We start from the raw sequence: 22,125 nt of genomic DNA on the forward strand, positions 1-22,125 counted from the left end.
ACGTGGTCATGAACTTGTTGGATGGGGTTAGGTTAACTAAGGGATAACCCTTTCAATTTGGGACAAAGCAGCTTCACTCTTTTGCTAGGTCTGGAGGGGGAGCCGACTTCTGGATCATTATTTCAAACAAGGATTTGCATTGTCAGGTACCGATTCTCAACTTAGTACTTACCATATACAGACTCAGATAAAATTCTGAAATAGAGATTTGTCTCATGCTATCCATGAAAAACAAAAAAACAAAAACACAGAAAGGGAAATAGAAAACCTTGGTCCTAATATTTTCTCCCTTGTAAACTTGAACTTCTGCATTCTCCGGGCGGGGGGGGGGGGGGGGGCGGAGGAGGAGGGAGGGGAAATGACATAGAAGAAAGAGTCCTGTCCTAAGAATCAGAGACCTGAGTTCTGGTGGTGACTCTGCAACCAATGCAGGTGGCACCCGAGAAAGACCCTGCTCAGTCGTTGGCCTTGAAAATAAAAAAATAAAAAAAAAGATTTTTCCAGTTTTTACGTTGGTGGTTTTATGCATAAGAGGTGTTGTAAGAAGAGAAAGAAATTAGGGGTGACTTCAGGAAAATCACAGGGACACTGCTCACGGAATCACCAGGATCAAAGAGGCAGTCATACCACTGTCAACATGAACTTGCCCGGGGTGGGGATGGGGTAGTTGCTTAGTCTGAGGGACAAGTCTAAAGTGGAGGGCGGTGGATCAGCACTTCCTTTAGCTCAAGTCCCCCAGGTCTGTGAGTTGAAAACACTCCCTTCTCATTCCTCTGGGAAGAGTTCTTTGGCTTTGAGCAGCTATTGCAAACGGATCTTCAGTTCCTATCAACCATGCCTCCCAAGCCTTCCCGGGTCACATGACAACTTCTGACCAGGGACTTGGGAAGCCTGCTGGGCAGTGGGCACTCAATGGTTAAACAGGAGCATCTGCTGGGCTGCAGCAGTCAGTATGGAGGTGAATTCAATGGAGCAACACAGACATTGTCTTGGATTCTCTGTTGCTACCCAACTGTGGGAGAACCCATTCTGAGTTCAGACTCTAATCAGAAATGACCCTTCCCACCAAGAGCATGTTCATTGTCATTCCCCTCACTGTAACATGACAAAGGCCCCACACCCAGAGACAAGATACAGAGTACTCAACTTAGATGGAGACAAGCAGAGCCATAGCACCAAGCAAACGAGAGAGAAAGAAGCCATTCCCTGGTTAGTAACTACGGTGGGAAGACAACATGTCGCTGTAAACCTTGGAGAAATCAGCCCTCCCTAGCAACGTGGTGACAAAGATGTCACCTTTTTTAAAACTTAAAGTAAATGCCCAAAGAGAAAGGAGTGTAGAGGCCTAGTTTAAGAGATCTGATATCCCCAAAAGGATCAGATGGGATGTGGAAAAGAGGGCCAGTGGAAGTTCTTCCATAACACTTAACACAATTGCAGTTAAATAATGATGTAATTTATTGCTTAATGTCTTTCTCTGCCACTAGAATTTCAGCTCCATGAGGTTGGAGCTCTCTGTCTTGTTCAATGTGACTACTACAAAACCATGTGTTATATGTGCCAGCATATAAAACACATGTTTTTGTATATCATAGGTGCTTTTTCCATACTGGGTTCAAAAAGAAAACAGAGATTCTGGGATGGGATGAAGAGAGGGCCCATCATGTTTCTTTGAGAGTCACTGTAAATAAATACGGTTACATTAACTATACAGTGATCATTATTTAACTCTCATTCCAGAATCACTGATTATTCTGGTTTCCAGATGTGCCTGGTTCCCACGTTTTCACTACCCGCCTTCTGGGCATCCAGCTTAACCCATCATGCAGACCACAGCCTGTAATGGATCAGAGGATTCCTCGACCATCTTCTACCTAACAGGCATCCCCTCTCTGCCGAAATCTCTCTTCCTGTGTATCTTCTGTGTCTTTCTCCTCCTCTATCTGCTCATTGTTGCAGGTAACACCCTGATCCTCGTGGCTGTGGTGGCAGAGCCCAGCCTCCACAAGCCCATGTACTTTTTCCTGATCAATCTCTCTGTCTTGGACATCCTTTTCACCACAACCACCGTCCCCAAGATGCTGTCCCTGTTTCTGCTTGGGGACCACTTCCTCAGCTTCCCTGCCTGCTTCCTGCAGATGTACCTCTTCCAGAGCTTCTCCTGCTCTGAAGCCTTCATCCTGGTGATCATGGCCTATGACCGCTATGTGGCTATCTGCCGCCCACTACACTACCCTGTCCTCATGACCCCACAGACCAACGGGGCACTAGCAGCCAGTGCCTGGCTCACTGCCCTCCTCCTGCCCATCCCAGCAGTGGTGCAGACATCCCACATGGCTTTTAGTTCTGTGGCCCAGGTCTACCACTGCTTCTGTGACCACCTGGCTGTGGTCCAGGCTTCCTGCTCTGACACCACGGGCCAGACCCTCATGGGCTTCTGCATCGCCATGGTGGTGTCCTTCCTGCCCCTTCTGCTGGTGTTGCTCTCCTATGCCCATATTCTGGCCTCCGTTCTTCGCATCAGCTCCCGAGAAGGACGTTCAAAAGCCTTCTCCACCTGCAGCTCCCACCTCCTGGTGGTTGGCACGTACTACTCCTCTCTTGCCATAGCCTATGTGGCCTACAGAGTTAATCTGCCCCTGGACTTCCACATTATGGGCAATGTGGTTTATGCTGTTCTCACACCTGTCCTCAACCCTTTCATCTACACGCTGAGGAATAAGGATGTCAAAGCAGCCATCACCAAAATGGGATGTCCCAAGGGCCTAAAGAATGCTGGGAAACCCTGATTCACAGGTACAACTTGATCTATTCACAAACACCAATAACAATAGAGGGAAAAGTTGACAATTGAAGCAGCCAGATAGTTAGAACAATAATTCTCAAAATACAGTCTTAAGTATTCCTCTGCTGTAATAGAATAATAATTTTCTTTCCTTAATTCACAGACAAAATGGATGGGAGTTTTCTATTTCATTTTTAAGCTGTGAATCCCACCTTCACAAGATTGTGAATACAATTGTGGTCACATTTCCATTAATTCAAAGTATTTTGATTCTCTGAGACTCCAAGTATTTGACCAGCAATAAATTCAGTCTTTTTCCTTGTATCTCTTCTTCCAGTATTTCTAAACATCCCCAGGATTGTTGACACCTAGACACGAATCTGTCTTGCCCTTATTGTTAGAACAGCACCTCAGAAACCCCCTTCAGGGATACAGTCTGACTGCTACCATTTCAACCCTTGTTGCCTAAAAATTCACTGCCACTACCAATATTTCAGCACCAGTCACACAAGATATTTACCTCTAGACCCTCTTGGGGTCATTCAAGAGCAGGCCCTTCCTTTAGCTTATGCTTAGGCAAGTGGTGTTCCCTTACCAAACCTGTGTGGGCACCAAAGCATTACAGTTCTTTTGGTTCTCAGCCACACCATAGTTTTCCCATCCATGACAATGGGGAGCTTAGTAGAGAAGTTTGCCCTTATCCGTAGGATCCTGGGTCCAGGACCTCTACTCTTTCTCAAAACATTGTCCTACAAAGTCCTCTTTCTGGCTTAGTGGCCAGCCCCGTCTCCTTGTTCCCTTCCCCTATGCCTCATTTCCTCTTGAAAACCTGTTGAATTTAGCCAAAGGGCTTGGAGAGAAATTGTTTCGCTCTCTCCTCCACTACTACCCAATAAACAACTTCAAAAGTACCCTCACGTCACCAGTGAGGTTCTGCTTTGTGCAGCTCTCTTCTGGTATCTATCTCCATTTCACTTCAGGGATTTGGTTTCCTGGATGAGCCTCATGACATCCTTTCATGTTCAGTTCCCTTTCTAGATGGAACAATGAATTAATCACATGAAGACTGGATCAGAGCAACATGGAATCCCAGGCTAGTTCCACCCCACACACATTTTCCATGAGTGGACATGAAATAACAACAACAATGACAACAATAATAATGTTTTTAACCTGGAGCTTTATCTGCTAATTGGCAAGTCTCTCTGTATTTCCAAATTTTAAAAAACTGTTTTAACTTCATGCATCAAAGGACACCACCAAGAGAGTGTGAGAAAACAACACACAGAAAGGGAGAAAATACATCTAATATATTTTCTTGCAAATCACATATCTGGTAAGGTATTAATATCCAGAATATATAAAGAACTCCTACAACTCAACAACAACAAAAAACAAACAACCTAACTCTAAAAATGGGCAAAAGACTTGAATAAATACTTTTACAAAACAGATATACAAATGCCCAATAAGAACATAAGAAGATGCTTAACATCACCAGCCATCAGGTAAATTAAAACCATAATGAGATACCACTTTGAACCCATTAGGATGGCTATTATAAAAAATAGAAAATAATAAGCATTGGTGAGGATATGGAGAAATTGGAACCCTTGGGGAAAAATGGTGCAGGCACTGAGGAAAACAATACAGAGACTCCTAAAAAAAACCCAAAATAAACATAGAAATACCAAATGATCCATCAATTCCTCTTCTGGGTATATATTCAAAAGAATTGAAAGCAGGGCCCTACGAGATATCTGTAAACCTATGTTTATAGTGGCTTTATTCACCATAACCAACTATCCATCAACAGATGAACAAATAAGCAAAATGTGATATATACATACACTAGAATATAATTCAGGCTTAAAAAAATAATAAAATTCTGATACGTGCTACAACATGGATAAAACCCAAAGATATTATGCTAAGTAAAATAAGCCAGACACAAAAGGACACATCATATGATTCCACTTTTTTGAGGCACGAGGAATAATCAAATCATAAAGACCGAGAGGAAAACAATAGTTACAGGAGCTGGGGGTGGAGAGGGGAAGGGAGAGTTCCTGTTTTATGTCTATGGAGTTTCCATTTGGAATGATGAAACGCTTCTGGAAATAGTGGTGATAGCTGCACAACATTGTGAATGGATTTAATGTCACTGTAGATTACATTAAAAAATTGTAAATGTTATATTACATATATTTTGCCACAATAAAAATATATTTAAAAAACAGTTTCACCAGGCCTTAGGTCCCAGGCCCCTGAGTAGCTGGGGGTCTGGCTGCTCATTGTCAGATGCCCATCCCTGGGTCATAAGCTGTGGCCAGAGGGAGGTATGCTGTTCAATCACATGGCTTAAGGCGGACACAAACAGTAGTGGAGCAGCTTGCCGTAAAACGTGGGGTGGGAGGAAAGGCATTGACACCTGCTGCATGTAGGGGAGTCCTTTCCCCACCTGTACCAGGAGATTGTTGTGAAGATCTGAGTGCGAGCAGGTAATTTCATCCCCCCAATATCTTGAGGCTGCATCCGCTCCTCTCCATCCCCACTTCATCAACCCTGGGGCAGATGTTACCACCACCTTCTCTCTCCTGAAAGAGCACAACCGTCTCCTCACTGTTCCCCCCGCCTGTGTGCCCGCCCTCCATTCCATAAGTGGGCAGAATGGGTTTTCCGACAGACAAATCTGGTTACCTGACCACCCTCCACATAACTGGAAGGCTCTCGCTAATGTGGCCTGAAACGACCTCTTTGACCTCAAATCTCACCATTGCCTCTCTTGTGGCAATTCTGAACTTCCTTCAGTTTCTCAAACACACCAAGTCCTCATTCTCACCAATGACTCACTCTTCTCTCTCCCCAAAGCCCTCTTCCTCTTTGTCTATGTCAGCTGGAATTTTTACTCGGGCTTCTCCTGAAACATCATCTTCTCAGGGGAGCCTGCCCTGGCACCTCACCCTGAAATGCGAGGTGGGTGCCATTCACATGTTCTCCCTCAGCAGTTTATAATCCCCCCCATGTGGCACTTTTTCATTTCTGGACCTTAGGAGAAGAGAGCTCTGAGCACATTATACCCATTAGTCTGTGCACGCTCCTCGCTTGTTTTATTCGTCTTCCTCTTTATCTCCATCCCCCCAATTCCCATCCCATTCTCCTTTCCCCACTTACGCATCCATTCCGATGTGTTGGATGTACATCCATAAATATAAACACATCTTTGTAAAATATGTAATGTGCTATGTATGTATGTACACTTTTAATTTATATATGATGTTACACACCTCAGCTTATTTCTTACATTTGCATTCAGTTCCAAGTTTTAGATCTGCCTATGTTGCTGTTTATACATCTAGTTTCATTGGTACCAATTGATGTATAATATTTCCATAGTATGATTTCATCACATATTACTTCTCTCTTCTCCCAGTGGGGGACACTGAAACTACCTCCAATGCTTTGCTACTACAATGTCTTCATAAATGTCCTTGTGTATGTCCTTTCACGGACCCCTGGAGGATTTTCCCTGGAACATAGGACAAGGAGTCGGGTTAGTCATCGGGTATGCATAGACTTGAGCTAAACATAGTCTCTCCTCATTATTTGCAGATTCTGTATTTGCAAATTTGCTTACTCACTAAACCCAAAACCATACTCACGGCACTTTCAGGGTCACTCACGGACATGCCCAGAGCAGCAAAATATCTGAGCCACCCACGTCCATGCTCCCAGCTGAGGTCTAACAAGGCAACACTCTGCTTTCTTGTTTCAGCTTCTACTGCATACAAGTGTCCTTTTCATAGTGAATTTAGGACCATGGTTTTTTGTTTTTGTTTTGCATTTTTTGTGCTCTTGGCGTGGGGTTGGTGGGGGGGGGGGGGGGTGATTTTGCTATTTAAAATGGTACTCAAGCATAGTACTGAAGTGCTGCCTAGTGTTCCTAAGCACAAAAAGTGTGTGATGTGCCTTATAGAGAGAATACACGTGTTAGGTAAGCTTCATTCAGGCATGAGTTACAGTGCTATTGGCCGAGTTCAATGTTAATGAATTGTAGTGAACCCCTTTCACGTCCCGCGTGGTTCAGGGTTCAGGTTCAGGGTTCAGGCTCTGGAGGAGGCCGCACACAAATGAAAGAGACTAGACAAGAAAGTATAAATTTGGAAATAATGGGGGCCAGGTGGGAGCCCACCTCAAGGGGAAGGACTCCACCCCACTCTGGCCTTGCTATCCCTTTTATTAAGACTATGGGATCCACCCAAAGCCTTTAGGCAGGCAATTCCAATAATAGCCAATCAGCAGGAATTTACATAAAACTAAAAGGTGGAAGTTGCTTTAGCTACCATTGTCTCAACTAGACAGTGCATGGTTGGCTCTGACCTTTCAGAGCTTCAAGGTTGACCAGCCTTCTGGGTTCCTTGTCCACACCTCTCTGCTAGTGAGGACAATGGGCGTCTTCCAACAATGAATCAACAATATATTAACTAAGATGCTTTTAAATAGAAACACACATAAAACAAGGGTATGTATTTGATCAGCTGATGAAGATGTTGTGACCAGAGGCACACAAGAAAATAACCCTGTATTTTCCCTAGAAGAATAATTCAGTATTCGCTAATTCAGTGTTCACTGCTACTTTATAGCACGTAACTACCACAAATAATGAGAATTGACTTTACTTTAATATTGTTTTCTAGAATAGTTGTACCATTTACACTCCCAGCAACAATGGACTATGTAGTTCCCATCTTCCCACATACTGACATTTGGTATTATCCAACTTTCTCATTTTTTGCCATCCTTATCAGGCTAAAGTGGTACCTCATTCCGTTGAATCTGCATCTCTATAATTACTAATGCATCATCTCTGTAAATACTTGTTAGCAACCAGCATTTATCCTTACGTGAATTGCTTATTGAGAACATTTGCCCATTTTCTTTGGAATTGCTGTATTATTTTATTGCCTTCAGGACTTCTCTATGTTTGTTCCTTGGTAACTTTAAATATTGCAAATATATTTTCAAATTTGTGATCTGTCCTTCATGTAGTAGACATTCTTAATTTTGATATATTCAATTCCATCACATTTTTCACCTTTTGGTATGTGAGTTTTCGCTTTTTTTACCACTATTTCACCAAGTTATTTCCCAATGTTTTCTTTCATTAGCTTCCTAGTTTATCTTTCACATGTATACTTCAATCCATGTGGAATTCCTGTCGGTTTAACATGTAAGGTAGCAATTCTGTTTTATTTTTCCTCATGCTGAAAGCTATTTTTTTCCAATCTATCTTTAAAAATATGTTCTTCCTCATTGTTGTATAGTGCCATCTTTATTAATTTCAAATTCCTATACACCTTGTCTACTTCTGAGCTATTTAGTTCTATTATCTATTTGCCTATGGCTAGACCAGTACCATATTATTTTATTATTGTAGCTTTGCAGTATGTCTTTTTACCTACCTGATTCACCATATACATATTTAAATATATTTTAATTTATTTCAGAGAGAAAGGGAGAGGGAGAGAGAGAGATAGAAACATCAATGATGAGAGAGAATCATTGATCAGCTACCTCCTGCACACCCCACACTAGGGATCGAGCCTGCAACCTGGTCATGTGTCCTGACTGGGAATTGAACCATGACCTCCTAGTTCATAGATCAACACTCAACCACTGAGCCATGCCAGCCAGGATACATATAAAATCTTCTTTTATGTCTTTCCTTTAAATTTCTAGATTTTTTTCAACCAACATGGTAGTCATTTTTGACATTATAACATTGTTACTACTATAAAAGGCATTACAATTTTTGTTCTAGTTAATATGCTAGAAAAAGAACACAGTTTCTAGCTAGTATAAAAGCTTCCCAATCATAGCCCTTATCACAGTGAATTATAATTCCCTTGCTACTTGTATGTATTCTTCATTAGACGCCAAGCTACATGAAGATTGGCACGGGGCCTGCCTTTTCTATCTTTGCATGCCCAGCACCTCTCAGAGGGCTGGCACACAGCAGCAGCTTAACAAATGGCTCAGCCCTTGACATATGCTGTCATTCAGCAATAGTTCCCTTCCACTCTCTAAACAATCATCTCATCAGATGCCACGTTGTGGAGATGGATGTCCTTACAGCCAGAGAGAGGGGGTGTATTTCCCAAGGACTCGGAGTAAATGAAAGGAAAAGCCACAGCCCAGTTTCCTCCCTGAGATCCATTTAGCTGATCCATTACGTGCCCTTCTTCTTAACGCCGCGGGGAGAACAGACAGCAGATTCTTTGAGAGATGGAGCAAAGAGAGCAAAGTTATCACTTGAATCCCTAGGTCAGCCTCACCAGAAGCCAAACTATGCCCTTGGACTTCCTGGCTAATGGCACAACAGACCCATGTTTTATGCAAGCTGCTGTGTCGGACATGTGTTATTATGTTGGACAGCAGGAGAACGGGGTTCCAATTGCACTTGTCATAGCCCTGCTATGTGTCCCTCACCAAATCCTTACCCATCTCTCCTCTCCCTGTAAGACGAGGGGATTGGACCAAGATATCCTAAGGGCCCTTCTAAGTCAGACCCTCTACGATGCTAAACATTGCTTATAGTTCAGGGGATCTCAATGCTTTGAAAAGGGCTGCCTTCAGGGGACATTCTGAATTTACTACTTTCCTCACTGCCTTTCCCTTTGGGCAAATTGGTAACATTCTTTCATTCAACAAACATCTTTGAGGAAAAGACTATAGCTAGGCATTGGAAACAAAGATGAACAAGAAAAAGTTCTTGTCCTTGTATAGTGCACATTCAAGTGAGAGCACACACAAGAAGTAAACAAATAAACAAGATAATTACAGTTTATGTAATGCTATTAATAAAACAAACCATCAGACACATAGGTGGCAGACCTAGCTAACAGTGCGTCTTCAGGTAAGTCACTTTCCCATTATGGGCCTTATTTCTTTTTCTGGAAGGGGGCAAGGGGAGGGCATGAGCACAGGGTGAGTTTCCTGCTACACAGCTGTGAGAGTGGGAGGAAGAGAATCACAGTTGTTGGAAGGAACACACACGTGCTGTGGTTAAGGAGAGCACACTCGTTCAGGACACAGAGGGAAGAGGGAATGGGTGGGGGAAGAGGGAGAGAAGGAGAAAGAACCTATAACGAATGTCACTGAGCACTTGCCGGAGTTTTAGGTCATTGTAAGTCTCACAACAAACCAGCCATGTAAGTATTGCTGTCCCCATTTTACAGAGGAAGAAACTGAGGTTCTGAAAGATGATGTGATGTTACAAAGTAGCAGAAAGAGGATTCAAGATCAGGTTTCTCTGAAGCCAAATCTGATGCTGATTCCGATATGACAACTGTAATGAGATGAAAAGAGGTATGATATTGCAACTCTACATTCTGTGGGAAGAGAAGAGAAGAGATGTGTGAGGGCTGAAAGGTTAGGAAAGTCTTTCTGGAGTAAGTGGGTTGTTAGCTGTGCCTTTGAATGTGAGTGGGTTTGAGAAAAAGAAGAAGAAAGACATAGAGAGCATGGGGCATTGAACTGAGTCCTGGGTCAAGTTATGGGTATATAAAGGTGGCTCAGGAAAGATGAGGCTGGGAAGGTAGACTGGCCCAAATAAAGAGCCTGGTGTGCCTTATTGAGGAGTGTGGTCTTGGTTCTTGGGCATTCAGGAACTGCAGGAGACATGCAAACAGGTGAAGGGTATGGCACAGGAGAGTAGATTTGGTGTCAAAAGACCTAGAGTGGTCATGATTCTCCACTTATTAGCTATGTGGCCTTAGACAGTTTACTTCATTTCTCTGAGCCTCAAATCCCTCATCTAAAACATGCCTGACTTAAAGAGTTGTATTCATCATTGTATTCTCAAGCACCAGGATCCATCATTTAGAAGGTGTTCCATAGATGTTTACTAAATGAAGTAAGATTAAAAACTGCCTCTCCCAAAGACCTAAACACAAGAGCTAAAAGTATAAAACTTTTAGAAGAAAACATTGAAGAAAAGCTTCGTGACACTGGATTTGGCAATGATTTTTTTTATATGACAGCAAAAGCATAGGCAACAAAAGAAATATATAGATAAATTGGGCTTCATCAAAATGAAAGTCTTTTCTTCATCATAGGATGCTATCAAGAGAGTAAAAAGGCAACCCACAGAATAGGAGAAAATATCTGATAAGGCATTAATTCCCAAGATATATAAAGAACCCACCACCAACAACAAAACAAAACAACCCAATTTAAAAGTGGGCAAATTAATACACATTTCTCCAAAGAACATACACAAATGGCCAATGAGTACATAAAATGAGGCTCAAAATCATCAAAATGCAAATCAAACCACAATGAAATACCACTTCACACCCATTAGGATGGCTAGTATCAAAAAACAGAGAACAACAAGTGTTGGTGAGGATGTGGGAAAATTGGGACCCTGTGCATTGCTGGTGGATCAAGAATGTAAAGGACTAGCCCAGGGCTTGGACCCTAGTGAGTGCCCATTACAGGACAATACTACGGAGGGGAGGGTGATTTCTGTGGTGAGGACAATGCACTTCATACAGTTCTTAGATGATGAAACAGTTCTGTGATTATCTTTGCACTTGCACGTTTCCTCTAAGTGGACAGGGTGCCCCTGAGGCCTACTCTCCCCCGAGAGGGACCCAGGCCAACAGAGTAGAGATGGGTCTGCCTCAAGCACATACACACATATCCCCCCACCACCCAAGTTTCCAGATATCCTAATTGGCCTCCAGAGAGGAAACAGATCTCATTGGCAGGCCCTAATTAATTCCTAGGGATCTGGGTCCCCACATTCTCCTCTCATTCCACTCCAACTCCCCAGTGATGTGTTTCAGACAAGAAAGGAAGGTTGCAGACTCCCCAAGGAAAGAGAGGCCTTGGGAGGGTCTCATGTGTGGTCTGTGCCGACTGTCATAATGAGGCCCCAGGAGAACCCGTCTCATCAAGGCAGACCCAGCACTTGGAAAGTAAATGCTAAGTACCCTTTCCTTCCCAGCACCTGTTCCAGCTGCACGCCCACACCCACCTTTGCCCCGTGTTATAGACATGTGTAATCTCACCTGGCTTCCCCAGGGGCATCTAATTTGGGCATCTCTGTTCATATAGCTCTTTCCACCCCATGGTTCTGGAGCCATGGTCTGTGTCACTGCCCTGTCTTGTTCTTAGGGACTCTGATGGCCTCACAGATCCTGTGCAGAAATCTTACAGATGGGGAAACTGAGACCTGGAGGTGGCCCTGTCCAAAGTCACACAGTGAGGCAGTGGTAAGACTGGTCCATGCCCAGGCGTCCTTTCCCCCACAATAGCACAAACAGCAGTAGGATGATGCAGGTCTCACAGAGCCTTGAATGCCAAGCCTGTGAATTTGGACCATTCTCATGAGCAATTGGGAGCCATGGCAGGTTCTTAATATTTGGCAGCATTTCTTTCTTTCTTTTTTTTGCCTTCTCCCAACAGAAGCTGGGTGTGACTACTAGAGATCTTGTCCTCACAAGAGCTATTTCTGCTTATCCTTCAAGGCCCAGAGCAAACATTCCTCCATCAGGTGTTAGCCGAGTGCCAGGCCACCTGGTCTACCCTGGGGCACCCATTGTTTCTGGCTCCAGGCAGAGCTGATAGCACTGTGGGCCCTGACAGCAGAACTGGTCATTTGCATATCATTCTTCCTGGCCAGACCCCAGATCCACAAGTGAGGAGAAGCTGGATCTGAGGCAGAGGAGGCCTCAGTCTTGGTTCTACTCTACTATTGTCTTCACTCCAAAGTGGGTGTCTGCATAGTGTCATGGCTGTTATTGAAAAACAGGTTCTGTCATCAAATAAAATTAGGAAACGAGGCATAAAGGTTTACTTCCTGCAGAACTCCTCGGAGCCTTTGCCATGTGCATGTCCGTGGTGAATCTCTAACAAGGCTCTGGGGTGCAGCAGTCCCTAAACATTTTTGACTACAGATCGTTTTGACTCCTGCACGTCTTATAGGACCAGTATTCTGTAGAAACACTCTGGAAAATTCTGACCTAGATTGCAGTTCACATGCACACAGTCCAACTTGGGAAAATCGTTTTAGAGTTTCGCTTTATATCATATGCCCACGCAAACCCTAAGCGAGTTAAAGAATGAAATATCAAAATGAAATGATAAAAACTAAAAGAAATGAAAGCATGGACTGTGGGCGCCCCCAGCCTGGCACTCAGTCTCGCCCACGGTGCTCTCATTATTTGCAGAATGAACACAGGGTTCTGATTCACGGACAGACATGCTATGTAGGTAACATTTGATTTTGCATCTTGAATAGGCCGCTTCAGCTGTTGGCCATATTCTCCCTATGAAATTACATCTAGGAAACTAATAACCTCACACTTGGAAAAGCTCCCTAACGGTGTCACTTAATGCAACCATCACATTGGGCCTGCATAAAATAGCCTTCCACGCAAAGCAGTGACTTCAGCCCCGAGACAATGGCTCCCTGGAAGGTGGAGAGGGGCCTGGGAAGAACCTGCCAGCCCCTCCCCTATTGGCCAGTTTGGGGAAAGCCCAGGCCTGGTGTCGGAGCTGGAGAGAGGGCAGGGAAGGGTGCAGGAGAACAGCCTGAGCAAAGGCGTGGAAGAGGGATGCGGAGGCCGGCCTGAAAGGTGCAGACAGTGGGGGGGATAGAAAGACAAGGCAGGGCCAGGTCATGCAGGATCTTTAATACCTGTCTAAGGAGGTTGACAGGACAGTGAGTCGCTGAGGAAGGGCTTGGCACAGCGAAGGGGGCGGCATGGGCAGACATATGCTTTGACTAGAGTATGGACTGGGGTGGGTGGAGACCCTTGGCTATGAGACCAGCAAAGAGGCTACTGGCCCGGGAGAAAAGAGGAGTGCTGAGGGAAGGCATGGCCATGATTGGAGGAAAGGCATGGCCATGATTGGAGGAAAGGCACGGCCACGATTGGAGGAAAGGCACGGCCATGATTGGAGGAAAGGCATGGCCATGATTGGAGGAAAGGCATGGCCATGATTGGAGGAAAGGCACGGCCATGATTGGAGGAAAGGCACGGCCATGATTGGAGTAGGGGACACTTGGAGAAACAACAGAACTTAGTCATTGACTGGTTCTTAGGGACCCTGATTGTCTGGGATCCTGTGCAGAAATCTTACAGATGGGGAAACTGAGACCTGGAGGTGGCCCTGTCCAAAGTCACACAGTGAGGCAGTGGTAAGACTGGTCCATGCCCAGGCGTCCTTTCCCCCACAATAGCACAAACAGCAGTAGGACGATGCAGGTCTCACAGAGCCTTGAATGCCAAGCCTGTGGATTTGGACCATTCTCATGAGCAACTGGGAGCCATGGCAGGTTCTTAATATTTGGCAGCATTTTTTTTTTTTTCTCTTTTTGCCTTCCCCCAACAGAAGCCTTCCAGTGTTGTTGCTAAAATGCACAGTCTGGCTGCTTGTAGGCCAACCCAACTCCCTCAGTCTTTCTATAGAGGAAAGAGTCACCCTCTCCTCTTTACAAGGAGAAAGCACAAAGTCCAGAGAAGTACAGAGATTCACCTAAAGCCACACAGCACGTTAGCAGTCCAGATCCCCCCCACCCCCAACACAGCTCTCCCATAGCCTGGTTTTAAAAAAGCAACACCTAGGAGCCTGAAATTATGGGCTTGGAGAGGAAGGGTCTGATCGAGGTCATCACAAAGGGGTGGCAGAAGCAGGACCTGGGTCTGGGTCAGAGGCCTGGGGCCAGTGCAGCCAGCTATCTGCCTTCCCTTCTCTAGCCTCCCTTCCATGGCTGCAGTCCCGCGAGGCGGTCTGTGTCCTGACTCCCTCCTTCACAGTCATTATGCCCATCTGTCTTGCTGGGTGCCAGTGCTGGGACATCTCCAGGCTGCCTTCAATTATGAGCCAATAAATATGGGATGTGCTGTGCCACAGCAGTCCCGCCCCCACGCACCCCTGCCAGCCTTTGCACCAAGGAAGATTGGATTTTGTGTCGTTCATTTTTCATCTCCAGTCCATGTCGGATGGGAAGGTACAGGACGTGGGCAGTGGATCATTTCATCCTTCCCCCACTTACCAGGCACAGCACTGAGATGAGGTGTGTCATGTCCTCAGGTCGCCTGCTGCCCTCAGGTGGAGAGGTTCTCCACCCCAAGCCACCCACCCTGGGCTCCTGCTCTCTGCTGCGAGGAAAGAGTCCGGGGCAGGAAGACAAGGGACCTGGGTTCAAGCCTGGGTCCTGCTGCTCACCGACTGTGTGACCATGGGCAAGTGTCTGAAGACATTCTGTGAGGCCCTTCTCTGGGCCAAGCCCTATGCAGCCAGGTGGGGGCCACAAAGAAGGACCCAACCTGCTCCCTGTCCTCAAGGAGCTGGCCGCCAACTCCAAGTAAAGGGACACCCCATGGGGGTAGGGGGCAGGCGTTGGCACAGGGCATGAGGGTGGGGATTTTCTAGGTAGGGTGTGAGTAAATGGAGGGAAAGAAACATCCAGGCAGAGGCAGAGGGAGTTGAATAAAACATGGCAGAAGGCAGTGAGTGGCCGTGTGCTTAGAGACCTGAGAGTATGGCTGGGGCATAGGGCAGACGGAATGGGGGAGAGAAGAGGTTTAGGTAGGTAAGTGTCATTATCATATTTGCATTTTCAAGAAATAATCTCTTCAACTACTTTCTGAGAAGCGGATTTGGGGGATAGTGATGGAGAATGAAGGCAGAGGGTTCAGTGAGGAGGCTGATGCAATGGTCTAGAAGAGAGAAGATGTCCTAGATTAGAGCAATCACAGTGAATCCAGAAATAATAATAATAATTATCATCATCATTATGATGATGAATACCATTATTAAGTGTTACTATTGGACAGGCACAGTGCTAGGTATTTACATCATTGTTTCTAATCCTCACAACAACTCTTCGAAGTGGTTAGTACCCCATTTTGTAGATAAGGAAATTAAGCCCTGGGTAAATCAAGAGAGTCACCAAGAGTCATATAGGCAATAAGTGACAGGGGCAGGATTTCAAGCCAGGTCTGTCTAACCCTAAAGCCCATACTCTTTCTACTGTGTTGTTCTTCCTAGAAAGTTTGCAGAGTCCAAGGGAGTGTGAAATCCATCTGATTTCTGCTCTTGGTTGGATGTGGAAAGCAAAGGACAGAGAGGATTCAAGGAAGCCATGAAGGCTTCTGACCAGGGAGGCCAGATGGAGAGAGGGAGCACAGGAGGAGGAGCAGGTTTGGGGGCAGCAGAGGGGTGTAGTCTTGGCCGGTTGAATTAGAAGGTAGTTGAACATCTGCATGTAGAGGCAAGGCCTAGCCTGGAGAGAGACTTGGGAATCATTCACCCACAGGTAGTCACAGTTGTGTGAGTGGACTAGATCCTTAGGGGGAGTGTGTACAGTGAATGGAAGATGGAGGCTGGAACCTCAGAGAATTCCACCTCGTAGAGGAGGATACACAGGGAATTAGAGTGAGGCAATGTGCCGTCAGCCCAGGAGGAATGGAATTGCTTCAGGAAGGTCAAAAAGTTAGGTGGTCGCTGGTCTGCCCAGTGGTCAGTCACATGAAAGCTAAAAACTGGTTCCGGGACCAGCAGGCAGCAGGGCCGTGGGTGCTCCGTGGAGCAGTCACTGGGAACCTTGGCAAAGCAGTTTTCAAGGGCCCAGTGCAACCAAATGGTTGACAGGGCCTACACCTGCCCTACCCATGGTCCTGAGTTATCTGACTAGGCTTCGGGTAGCGAACGGTGGTCTTTTGACCCTGGCACACTAGTGATTCTTATCCAACCTCTCACAGAAATCCCAAGCCAGGTGAGGAAAATAGCAGTGTTAGGAAGAGAAACAAAGATGTGAAGGGAAGGAAACAATAAGATTATAGGAGGAAGAGAGAAAGGCTGAGAAATGCATACCAACGGTTAGGGAGGTGTGGTAGCCGAGAACCCACAAAGAAAAGGGGACTTTATTTTTAGTGCTACTTTCTAATAATTTTAGTTAACAAGAAAGAAGCCACGATCCACCATGGCTGGATGTTAAATAAGTGAAGAAGAGGGAGACCTGTGTGTACGCAGGGAAATAGATCAGTCCAAGTGTCAGTTCTGTTGCTTTTAAAGACACTTGGGCTGTTGCCTTTACACTTGAATGACACATTGGCTGGGTATAATATTAGAATGCATGTGAGCAGAAAAGCAAAACTTGAGCTAGAAGGAGAAGACTTGGCTCCAGTGTCATCATCAATTGAGTTGTGCCAAAGTACTCAGTGTTTGTCTTTGCAACTCTTTTAAATCTTGATGAAAATTTTGTCTAGCGATGTAACATGTTTTACACTTTACATAGCTGATTTCATGCTTAATTGACAGTTCTTTTAGGCTATTGATGGGCATACAATTTTTTTCCCTACAATCTACATATGCTTAGGATGGAGTTTAGGTGGAGTGGGAGGGGTGGAAGCCAGTGTGAAGAGGGGTGAGGAAGTGTAGAGAGCATGTAGAAAAACCCAAGAAAAATATACTGTGCTGTGACAGTGAGGAAAGAGTAGCTGTAGAGTAACATGGGATGGAGGCCATTTTTGAGATGGGAAAGGCATAGAAATGTTGAATGCTAAGGAGCCAGTGGAGAGAGAGAGCTTAAAGAGGCAAGGCAGTGATTGGTGCAACCAGTTCCTGCAGGGAGTGGGCTCCAGGGCCCTAAACTGGAGTGGGGGCAGCTTTGAGGCCACTATACTATATAGCATTGTGCGTAAGAGGTTGGGGTGTATAGCAGATGATCTGGCTTGAAACCTGTCTCCATCAGGATGGCGTGGCTTTAGTCAAGTTACTTAAGCTCAGGCTGAGGTTAAGTATTCCAAAATGGGGATAGTGACAATACTGATCCCATATCCTATCTAATAAAGAGGGAATATGCAAATTGACTGTCATGCCATAACAAGATGGCTGCACCAACAGCAGAGGCCAAGTTCCCCTAAGGAGCATTAACAAGCAATCAGCGGGGACCTTAGGCCACGCCCCCACCCCGGCACCAGGCCGGGAGACCTCAGGCCGCACCCCCCATCTGGCAGAGCTTGACGGGGGACCTAAGGCCGCACTCCCCACCCCAGTGCCGAACCGAGGGACCTCAGGCCACACCCCCTGCCCCGGCACCAGGCCAGAGGACATGAGGCCGCGCCCCCCACCCAGTGGGGCTTGACGGTGGACCTCAGGCTGCATCCTCACCCCAGCGCTGGGCCAGGGGATCTGAGGCTGCACCCCCCACCTGTTGGGGCTTGACAGGGAACCTCAGGCCATGGCCCCCACCCCAGCACCGGTCCAGGGGACCTGAGGCCATGCACCCCACCCAGCAGGGCTTGACAGTGGTGGGGCCGGCCAGGTCTGGATCTAGCCCAATGGGGTGGGGCCGGCCAGGACTGTGTCTAGCCCAATGGGGTGGGGCCGGCCGGGTCTGGGTCTTGTGTGATTTCAAGGCGCAGGTGGGTGGGTGGGGACTTGACTCTGGTTCCTGTGGCATGCCCCAGACTCTGACAGGAGGAAGATTTTCATATACATTTTACTAATTTTCTTTTATCTCTGACACTTCTATTATAGAGAAAGGGCAAATAGCAATATTAAAATATTTCCTCTAATTAATTCCCTTTTAATGTGCACAAATTTTGCGCACCAGACCACTAGTAGTTATTATAAAGATCAAAGGAGTTGATACATGAAAAGTGCTTAGGACAATACATGGTACATATTAAGTGCTTGATCAAAGTTAGCTGTTAGCGAACTCATCTTGTAAAGCTATAGAAAGGGGGGAGTCGGGGGTGTGGGGGTAATGGGGGAATAAGGACACATATGTAATACCTTAATCAATAAGGAAATTTAAAAAAAAGAAAGGGGGAAGTATTAGCATGGCCTATGGAAACTCCACTTAGAAGGTAGGAATGATGACAAAGCTCACACCTTAGCTCTTGAGCCAAGTTTTGGAGATAGAGCTGGGTTCACCCCGTTATACCTTGCCAAACCTCAGTTCCTTCATTTGTTCAGAGTCCATCCGAAGGGGGATTGTGAGAGCCAGGCACTTATAGGTGTTCAATGAATGGTAGCGACTTGCAATTATCACCTACTTCCTTCCCAGTGACATAGACCTTGGGAAGAGGAAGAGCAGAGCTGGGGTTTGGAGCTTTAAGTGTGAGGTTTGCGGGGGGTGGGGGGGCGTGGTAGGGTGAGGGTGGTGAGTGCTGGACCCTGCAGGGGGTCTGCACGGGATGATCTCCAGGCCCCAGGAGAGGAAGAGAAGCCAAGGAAAGTATCAGAGGTGAAGGGATCCAAGGCTCAAGGCCTTCATGAAGGTGAAGGCAGAGGAAGAGGCCAGGAGAGGGGTCTATGGTGTGGGAGGAGGGTTACTGAGCTTCACTCAGTCAAACTTTTCTGAGCACTTACAGTACAGCACTTATGTACATGAAGTCATCTAACCCCAAATCCACCCCCACCTCCACCCAGGACCAGGCATGTCAGTAAGTCCAGGGGCCTATCCCTCCCACAGATCTGGGAGGGCCTTCTGACCCCCTGATCGGGTGCAGACCACAAAAGATTCTACAGTGTCCGGCAAGGATGGCAGGACAAATGAACAGGGCCAATCAGATTCCCTGTCATGCATATGAATTGGGGATGTTGGGGCATCTGGTAGTAAGACGTGAGAACTGCAAGGTGGCCCAGCGGAGGAGGCATGGAGTTCAGTTGTAGCCATAAGAGGTCATGTGTACACAAAAGCCAGGGGAGTACAGGGCCTCTGAGGAAGGAGAAGCTGGGAGGCAGAGCGGAGAGTAAAGGAACCAGCCAGTGAGTCTGGGAGGTAAGCAGAGAGCAACAGAGACCCACTAAGAGGTGGGGAGAAGCACCAGCTTCCAAGTGGCCTCGGTTCTCCTCAATGTTTAGGTCCAGTCCCAGCCCCCAGAGCTGGCTCCTTCCCTAACCCCCTTCCCCCTTCGTCTAAATGGACTCAAGTGATTTTCTGTTCTTTGCAGCTAAAGGAATCCCCATTTTAATTTGCAAATAAAGTATATCCCATTTTGTAGATGAGAAAACTAAGGCTGAGATAGGAAATGAATTGTGAAGTCACACACAGCTAGCTGGCTAATGGGCAGAGCTAGAATTAGACTCCACGAGACTTCTTTCTCCAGAGCACACTCCTACTCCTTCCTTAGCCCCAGGTAAGCCAGGCCCCTTCTCTTTATGCCCCGCTCTTACCCTCAGACCCTGTTACTTCTGAAAGAGGGGGATGACAAACCCCTGTAAACCCAGCCAGAGTCCTGCTGAGAGAGCGATATCTGCCAGCAAGAGGCTTGCCTACCTGGGAGGTTCTCTAGATTTGCCTTCCCCCCAGGGCCTCTTCTTGGGATCCCCCAAGCCCTAGTCCCTTTAGGGTTACCCCATCCCACTGGGGACATTTGCCATTCATATAGAAAGTGCCCACAGTGGCTGGGCATCACATTTTAGGGCTCTGGAGAGGGGCGGGGAAGGGGACTTGCAGGACCCAGGCAGGGGGGTCAGGGCCAGATCTGAGCAGTGGGAGTGAAAATGAATTTCCCCAGAGTAGATCCCAAGTCTACATAGGTAGATCCCCACAATATCCTTCGATCCTCACAACTTCCATTTGACAGCTGGGGAAAATGAGGTTCAGAGATTTCCTCTCTGGACTCAATGCCCAGGCCCCCCGCTGCTGCTGTCGCTGCCCATCTTTCCCAGGAACCAGGCCCGCTCAGAGGAGAGCTCTCACCCAGCTCTGCTGTGGAAAGGCTTGGCTCGGGGCCAGTCGCCTCCCTCACTGGGTCTCAGCTCGAGTGGGCAGGGGTCCATTGATTTCTGAGGTCTGGCCCGCCTGCTCTCCGGATGGGTGACAGTCTCCACTGCCGACATCACCCAGGCCACTCCCCCTCCTCCCCAACAAACTCGGGCAAACAGCCCCAGCTGCAGTGCTCTCATCATCCAATTACCGGAGGAGCTGGCACAATAAATCTTGGTCACACAGATGCAGGCAAATCTGCAGCTATTTTCATGGCCATTACTGTGCATAGGACATTGAGACTCAGGTCATTTGCCTTTTGGATGTGGAGTCTTGCCTGCCCCCTCCTCCAACCCCATCAATCCCCATCTTCCCTGCCTTCTTTCATTTCTCACTGGTAGCTGCCCCATCCCCCGTCCTCCGTCTATCCCCACCCACCCCCCATCCTCTCCCTGAGCACACACACTCCTCCCTTCCCCTCTCCTATCGTAGGCAGTGGGGCCAAGATCAGGAGACTGTGTGACCTCAGCCAAGTCAGTTCATCTCTCTGAGCCTCTATTTCTTCACCTGGGAAACACAGACCACAAAAGATTCTACAGGGGCTGAGGTTACTCATCTCGTAGGGTTTTATAAAAATTAAATAACCCAAGTGTGGTATACACCTCACCGGTGGTACATAGGATGTTTGTTGGTGGTCTCTGCTATTTCTTAAATACCTACATATTTATTTTAACGTGTATTAGGAAAAATGTGACTAAGATATCAAGCCTGTGATCTCCTGAGTACCTAAGAGACAATGACATTGGGTATATACATAGAATAGGTTAAAGAAAAATATGAAGAATAATACATGGCTTTAGCTACAATGGTGGGAGAGGAATGAGACTAAGAAAAGCTTGGAAACCTTGAAATGATGGCTGTGCGATGCTTACCTCCATAAATATTTGTTCCGCTCTCCACCCCCTTCCTGTGGAGGGGAACGTGGAGAACTACAGAGGGAGGGGAGCCCTTCTGCCCCCACGCGGAGGACAAAAGGCTCTAAGACCACACACACACACACACACACACACACACACACACACACACACAGGTCAGCTGGAGCCTTGTGAGGAGTGCCCTGCTCACGCTGAGAAGTGACTGCCCTGAGGGAGGGCGGGGAGTGTTCCCAAGCTCCTCACAGACCCTGGGCATGCCAGCCAGGAGCACCGCACCTCATCCAGGCAGAAAGCTTGCTGAGCTGGAGCCCAGGGGCACACCCTAGGGCTGCCACTGAGCAGCACAGGGCCTGGGCCGGTTTGGGGAGAGCTAGCCCGTGGCAGGACTCCCACGGGGAGGAGGGAGTGGGGGTCCATTCCGGCCAGGAGCAGAGAAAGGAGCACGGTGAGGTGCTCCCCGTGTTTCCTGGATGCAGCAGTTCCCCTGCTCCACACAAAGAGCACGCAGGAGAACACACACACACACACACACACACAGAGGAAAACTCAGCTGCCATCTCTGAGCCGGGCCTTGGCAACAGAGGGGGCAGAGGGGAAAGGATTCTGTGCCAAGAAAATCTTGCCCGTCATCTCTCCGCCGACCTGTGGTCAGCAGGTCCACCAGT

The 22,125-nt window shown here is 46.9% G+C and overlaps 1 protein-coding gene across 1 annotated transcript; it reads left to right on the top strand.

Annotated features, from left to right (window-relative positions):
• The first annotated feature begins 1,823 nt into the window (after positions 1-1,823).
• On the top strand, positions 1,824-2,789 carry LOC103293600 (olfactory receptor 2AT4). The gene has a single exon (XM_008149977.2). It carries the CDS (start codon positions 1,824-1,826, stop codon positions 2,787-2,789), a length of 966 nt encoding a protein of 321 aa, XP_008148199.2.
• The last annotated feature ends 19,336 nt before the right edge of the window (positions 2,790-22,125 follow it).

This window comes from Eptesicus fuscus, chromosome 13 (genome assembly GCF_027574615.1).
Source record: "Eptesicus fuscus isolate TK198812 chromosome 13, DD_ASM_mEF_20220401, whole genome shotgun sequence".
In the NCBI taxonomy this organism is placed as follows: Eukaryota; Metazoa; Chordata; class Mammalia; order Chiroptera; family Vespertilionidae; genus Eptesicus; species Eptesicus fuscus.

Coding starts and splice junctions, on each gene's coding strand:
- LOC103293600 (XM_008149977.2), top strand. CDS start 1,824: ATGCAGACCACAGCCTGTAATGGATCAGAGGATTCCTCGACCATCTTC.